Source organism: Crocodylus siamensis, chromosome 3 (assembly GCF_052110815.1).
Source record: "Crocodylus siamensis isolate JL-2025a chromosome 3, ASM5211081v1, whole genome shotgun sequence".
Classification (NCBI taxonomy): Eukaryota; Metazoa; Chordata; order Crocodylia; family Crocodylidae; genus Crocodylus; species Crocodylus siamensis.
In genome coordinates this window covers 83312492-83319996 of record NC_143397.1, presented here as the reverse complement: position 1 = coordinate 83319996, position 7505 = coordinate 83312492, and the positions used below count along the sequence as shown (strand labels likewise).

Genomic DNA, 7505 nt, shown 5'->3' with positions numbered 1-7505 from the left:
CAGAAAGAGCAGGAAGACCACCAACAGATGGTAAATGAATATTAGGTGTACCAGCACCAGCAGTGAGCCAGAGACAGACAGAAAGGGTCATCTGAAAGGGATTTCAAGGTAGTCATAAGGTAGACAGATTAGCCGAGAAGGGACAGGGAACAAGTTAGAACTTTAAGGTATGCAGGAACAGAATTAGGGAGAGCTGGAATAGTGAGACATGAAAGGGAAGGGTACCTCATACAGAGAGCCTTAGGAGGCTGGGAGGAACATCTAATGGAACATATGGGAATAGGGAGGGACAGCATGAGTTGAGTGAGTTGGTGGAAAAGGCGGAAAGTATGTATGCACCCTACCACCTACACCTGCCCTAGGAGATGAATCTTATGCATATATTGAATGCTTCCATTCCTAATAGCTGCACTGTAGCTTCAAGTCTAGAAGTGATTCCTGGAGAAAGCGCTCATCTTGGCCAGCCTCTGTGATCTCTGGATTTCAGTCCTGGCTGCTACTCCAGATGTGCCATATCTCTGAGCCTGTGTAAGTCAGCACTCCCCTGACCATCCTGGCCTTGGCCTCCTTTCAAGCAAGTGGCTGAACAGACTATTCAAAATCAGCCAGACTGCAGCCTCTAGGACACTTGAATAGTTCTTGGAAGCCATCATTGCTATCCCAGCACAGGCACCCACACAGACATATGTGGTAATTATTAGGGTGCAGTTCCTGGCCATTCTGAGCCTCATGTATTGTTTCTGTATGCTTGTCACCGGTCCTGAAAGGATGTTCATCCATACATTGGCCAGTAGTTTTATGTATGTGCTGAACATGATACCTCTCTGCAACACCTACATGGAAATCATGGACATGGTCATTACCATACTTATTGCATACCATATGCAACCTTTCCCCAAAAATGAACCTCTTAAAATGGGGAAGCTGATTTTCTTCCCAGAATAGAAACACCTTACTTTCACAGCCTTGCACACCACTTTTAGCTCTTACCAGAATCACAGATCTGCCCATGGAGACCAGTTTTCTGCAACAGCTAGTTTCAGCTCTTGGCTAAGCAGGAAGGGGAAGGTGAGCCAGCTGAATAGATTTTAGCCCTGCTCTATGCAGACATAATTCTGGAAAGAATCTTTTTTTCATTTTGCCTTCCCAAAAACAAGGTGCTCATCTTATCTGGAGGTATTTGGCATACAAGAAACCAGCAGTGTGGTCTCTACAGCTGCCTTCATCATGGAGATTCCCTCAGGACTGGCTACTTTTCCTGCAATGCTTGCCTTTCCCCCCCGGCCCAGGGTTTGCCCAGATACAAGTGGCAAGTCTGCTGCACAGCAGACAACTTTTGGAGGCCAGGACATACTATCCTAGGGACACAAACCCTGCCCTGATACCATGGATATGGACGATCCTACACCATCTCAGGATGAGGTGGATGTTTCCAGCCATTTGGCAGTGGTGGGCCTCTTAAGGCTGGAGGACTCACGGTTCAAGGATGGCTTTTCTCAGTTTGGCAAGGCATGCTTCTCAGAGGCAGAAGGGGATTCCCAGATATCTCATCTCTAGCACCCATCAGGCACTAGCTGTTATGGGAGAGAATAAGAGAATGTCATGCTGTAGAACAGATATAAAGGTAATCGGTTATTTGTTTTTTCCAGCAGGTCAGCTACAGGACGGCCTATCTTAGGGATTCCTGAAGAAGCCTGTGATCAAGGCTATGCAAATCCAGCAACATGTTTGACTTACTTTCTTGGAAAGCAGAGGAAAGGAGAGGGGAAGATGTGTGTAATGTTATGGTGCCCCAAGATCATTCCTTCATGCTTAAGGAGGCTGCATTTTGTGCACTCACAACTGGCCTCTACCCCTTGTGTGTCACATCAGTGTTTCACTCACTCATTACAGTATGGCTGCCTAACGTGGTCCCTTGGCCCAATTCCTGTAGATATGCAAGGAACAGTCCCCTGAAAATCTAGTCTGAAGTGCCCTCTCTGATGCTATACTAGCCTCTTCAAGAAAACCTTAAGCAGGGAATTCATCCTTTCAGAAGGTAGAGCAAGTTCTTGTGCTTTCATTGAGGTATCTCCTATGGGTGTCTTGGAACTACTTCTGAATACAAGCACTGTTCTGTGAGGTCCATTAGTATGTGGATGTCTGTCCTATTTGAGATTTAAGACTCAGTGCTTCTCTCACCTGCTAGTAGTTCAGTGGGATAGCCCATTCTACTTGCAGAGCAGTTTGGTATATCAATGTGAATAATGCTGAATTAATTCTTCATTAATAGTATGAGGAACATGGTCAGTTTAAATCAACTTCTTTCCCAGGCATGCAAGAGTTAGTCAAGCTACCCAAATCAAGGCTCCTATGGAAATAATTTGTAACTAACCCAGAAGGTCTGCATCTTGGTACCAAATGAATATTATTAAACATAACATTATGAGCATAAATGTATCTAAAGTGGCCACTAATTGCAGTCTGAATTAAGGTATGAAGGAATAAGTAGTCATGGAAACTAAACTGGAGAGCTTTCCTACATTACAAGAGAGGCAGATTAATTGGGCGGTGTGGAAAAAAAATTCTCCTGCAAATTTTTTCCTGTACCTGTGGAGGCCTCCAATGTGGCCAATTTAACCTAATCAACCTTTTACAAACACCAGGTGCTCTTATTTTTGTTTAAACTGTGATTCTGCCCATTAATTTGTGAATGAAAGCCTAATGTGATGTGACATGCTGCAGACAGAAGTAGATGATTAATGTCCCGATTTCCAAAATGTTTCTACTGAAATCTGGCTCAAGTGTTCTTATTAAAAACACTTCCAAAAAGAAAATACTGCAAAATTAAAAATGTTATTTCCTATCCAATAAAATGTATAGGGAAACAGGTTGATTATAATCCAGTCCTTTATTATACATTTTCTTAATAATATATTTGTATCTGGGGCATGCACAATAAACATTGCCACAATTATATTCACTACAGAATTACAATGAAAAGTCATCTGAAACCCAGACTTGTTGGCTTTTTTGAACTGTGTTTAATCTTGTTGAAACCTTATTTAAGATGAAAACTGGTTTTCCTTGATTTGTTAGACTTTCCACAATATTCCACATCCAAAAGTCACCACATAAAATTGGCACAAATGGCAATCTTTGCTCAAAAATTACGTTACACAAAGAAGGATGTCACTGGTGAATACAATAGGAAATCTGTGCTGATTCATGTCTGATAGGGAATAAGAAAATTCCTTTTCTAGCAATACAACAGGGTTGATTTTAAGAAACAAAGAGTAAATATCATAATCAAAAATCAAATCCTTATATTTCTAAAGTTCACTCGGTGTTGCTAAGGGAATGGAAGTGATGGCTTCTTCCTCTATGGAGGATCATCATGCTTCAATTTATAGGAATCATATATGATCCAGGAATGTTGAGTCATAAAAATTAAGGAAATCCAGAAGTAAAGCTAAAATTCTATCCTTAAAATGCTGCACTAGGAATCGAGTCCTGTACAGAACTTCAGATGAAACATGGCTATAAAATTCTCAACTGCAGTGGGTGAAATCAAGGGCAGAGTTCCACCTTATATCTGAATTTCACTGTTAAAAGTTCAGTCAGATTCACAAAACCAAGTTTGAAATTATATTCCTGTTGTGTATATTTTAGATTTTTGTTTTAAGGAAAGCATTTGTTTGTTACTAACCCCCTAGATATATATTTAATCAATACTCATTTATAATTCCTTTCTGTCTAGACTAATGGCTCTGGAACTTGGGAAAAGAGTATATGTACACACATATACTTGGAACAGAATACTGTACAACTGAGACAATGGAGTTTTTAATGTAATAGGTACACTCCTAATGCTATCAGTGTGTAGCATGGTGTTCATTAGTTTTAGTATAAACCTATATTAATATAACACAAAGTTGCTGATTTTCGAATGTTAACACGACAAAAGAATACTACCTGTGAAAGGCTCTAGAGTAACATCTTGAAGAAAAAGCCCCCTATTCATGCACAGAGCAGTTACAAGATAGGCAGGATCAATTTCCTATACTTGAATGTCAGCATCCCCCAATGCTAACTCTAAAGGCATGACCTCTAAAGGCAAGAGGGTACTTCATCTTCCATAGGCAAGTTCAGTCCTTGGGCATTCTGGAGAGTGCTAGTAATGCCAAGTAGTAAAAATTGTTAGCTTCATTTTTGTATGGGTTCTTCTTTACAGGAAGGGGAACTTGGCATACCTGGCCATTCATAGGTGTGGTGCTGTTGTATCCTTACTTCTCAGAGTTGGTGACTGTTTATACAGAAAAAGGAAAGCATAAAAGAACAAGCCCTTGCAACTTTGAGGTGCAAGTATACCATCATATGTCCCTTCTCCAGTTTTAGGATCAGGATGGTACAGACGGTCATTACCAACCTAGACTTAATCTGGATTTACAATTCCTTGGTGAAAGCGTCATCTTTCCACAGAGAATCCCTTGAGCTATCTACTTCTCTACATTTCTTTAACCCATGTGCTAAGAAAAACAAAAAGCAAAACCCCAAATATAATACCACATCAACTTGATTTGCACTACTAATGCTTCCATTTTCCTCTTTAGTTATGGACCTGTTGAAATACAGGAAGGCAGCTTTTAATCTTTAGATTCCACATCTGTCAATCAAGTTTCAAAAAAAGGAAAAGAAATTAAACTCAGAACTGTGTTACTTCAACAAAAAAAATTACTAAAAAATTACTAAAGCACATCTCATAAACATTTGGGAACCATGCCACTTCTGCATTAGATCTTATTCTAAACAAAACAGAAAGAGACAAGAAAGGAAGAGGAACACAGGAAAGGGAAAATTGAGTTTGATTTCTTTAGTACAGCAATTTGACTCATATGTGCATGCATAAGTTAAAATGGACATCTAGTTCCCTCTTAAAATGTATAAACTGGGCATATGGTCAACATGTCCAGAATAAAGCAAAAATGAATGTTGACTATAAGTGCATTAAATTAAAAAGCTGCTGACAAATAGGTAGCTACATATACCTAAAGTATACACATATTGCCACTTCTTATCATCGAGTAAGTTATTCTTTTTAACAAACCTTTAATATTAAACTGATTGCAGAGATAAATGGTCTCCCTCTCATGAAATGCTGTTTCAGGGAAGAGTTTTATGGAAATATATTCAGAGTAGGCAAAGATGACTAATCACTAGAAAAACTTTGATCAGCAGACTGACAAACTGTACCATCCTGTAAGAATACTTTGCATTTTAAACAGGCATTAGTTCAGATTTTATAGTGTATTGCAACTCAAGGCTGCTGTAAAACCATATATCTTTCTATGTTAAAGAATCAAAAAACAAGTGCAACAATTGATGCATCACTTTTTCATTTTTGTTTAATTTAGTAATAGAAGAATGAAATGGTTTCAAAGCAAGCTCTACATTATTTCAAAACGCAATCATATATTTAACATAATTTTGAAGAAAAAAAAAACTCTTCACCTCATTAAACATTACACACAAATCAATTTTAAAACTGTACGTTATTTTTTTTTTTCAGGAAACAACCTAAAGAACTGTACCACAAGGAATTAGGAATACTTTCTGTATTCTGACACACCATAAATTATAATTCATTTGTTGATTGTAGGGTTTCAGGGCACAAAACTTCATGCAATAATATCTGGAAGAAAATGAAAAATAAAAAGGAAAGAAATGGATATATCCAGTGCTAAATGAAAACACTGAATTCTTTAAATAAAACAAATGCCATTTTTATCAGTCAAAAACATTTATTGTCTTTCAACTAAATGGGCCTCAATTACTTTGTCTCTTGGAGACAATTCTCTTGAGAGCTTCCCTGTTTCCTATCTACTAAAACCCAGTATATTTAATTCCTTATTGGTTTCTACAAAGATGGCTCAAGGCAGGTGTGTCCTTGTGGCTTCTGAATCAGAAAGTGCATCTTCTTGAATAGAAGGCTCATAATCGCCTGCATTATCAACCGATTCAACATCTTGCTCATCATTACTCTCAGCACTGTAATCAACTTCTTCAAGGAAGCGAGGCTCATCTTCATCCAGAACATATGTAGTTGGGCTGTATAGAAACACCATACAAAGAGTTGCATTAATTATTTTAAAGAGTTTATTATGTTCCGCTATACTCAATTGGACCATTGTACCTTCCCTACCTGCAACTAAAATAATTTACGATGATACTTATAACATGAGAGAAGCAGGATAGCTGGAACATAACGAGAGTTACTTTAACCAAATGAAGACTTAAGATGGCATTTTTATGGCTGCCCAGATGAGCGTGGGCTCATAAAAGGACATGCTATACATCTCTGATTTAGTCAGTATATAAGGTGCAAATCTACCCTGCCCTCTGCCTGACTTCAGACTAATACAGCTAACTACTACTCTCTACTAAATTAATGCCATGTACATAAATATATAACATAAACATTTGTGTATATAAATTGCATATCAAACATACACAATATAAAGATTCACTGAATTGCTTTGTAAGGAAAGTATTTATGTAAAATATATTCTACAAAAGCATTTAAAATGGCCTCTCTCTATAATCGTTAGGAAATGCTGTCTATCCCCTTCTGAATTTACAATCTTAAACAATCCACACAACAGAGCGTTCAAACAGGAAATGCTTTTTAAAAATCACATAAAAAATATTAGTGCAACCCAAAATCTTAACAAGCATTTTAACTGGCTTGTAAATGAGTACAGAAGTGCTCAAAATAGGGAATTAAGCTTTTTGCTTCATGTGAAATTATCACGGTTATCTGCAGATTTGACAAGACCTCTCATAATTTTGTTTTCTTTCCACAGATTCATATTCAAATCTCAGGCTAAATCCTGCAGCTCTGAGGCACCATACCCTGAAGGACCTGGGTAAGTCACCGTGGAATGTGCTAAATGGTTTCTTCCACAACATGCTAAAATAATTTCTTCACATATTCAGAAGTTATTACCTATTATTAGGGCAACTCAGGAAAGCTCAAAATATGCCTATTTAGTTTCCTGGGATGACAAGGGAATGAAAAGAAAAGGGAAAAAAAAAAAAAGAAAACAAGGGAATTTTCTATGCCTAGTTCAATTATTCTCCTTTGGGAACCAGGATAAAGCTATTTGCTTGAAAGCCCTAAGTGCTTCTAAATATTTCATAAGTAGCTTTGAATTCAGATGAGGTCTCAAGAAGGGTCTGCAATTTATCCATTTTAATTCATAATCAAATTATACAGATTCCGCATTAGCTTTGCCAAACGTTTCTACAATGGATGGGAAGGGACAAAGGAATTTATACAATAACAGAAACAACTAAAATTCATAAAACAGAAACAGATATGATGCCCTGATTTATTGTGTTAGGACTGAATATTTGAATAGATCTGAATTTTAACAGTTATTTAAAGTGTGGTATACTATCTTGCCACAGTTTGGCAGATAAAAGGTCCATTATTGTTTCCATCTAAAGCTTTTTAAGCTCTATTA

At 37.7% G+C, this 7505-nt stretch overlaps 1 protein-coding gene across 7 annotated transcripts in view; it reads right to left on the bottom strand.

Moving 5' to 3' along the window:
- Nucleotides 1–2877: 2877 nt before the first annotated feature.
- The window catches only part of AGTPBP1 (ATP/GTP binding carboxypeptidase 1), a 122664-nt gene continuing 118036 nt past the window's right edge, over nt 2878–7505 (bottom strand). For 6 of the 7 annotated variants that reach the window (XM_090038627.1, XM_090038626.1, XM_090038632.1 and 3 more), the window contains exon 27: nt 2878–6087. In XM_090038627.1, coding sequence (XP_089894753.1) covers nt 5910–6087 — 178 coding nt within the window. In that variant the 3' untranslated portion in view covers nt 2878–5909. The remainder of the gene's footprint in view (nt 6088–7505) is intronic. The other variant, XM_090038633.1, reaches the window with a different exon arrangement.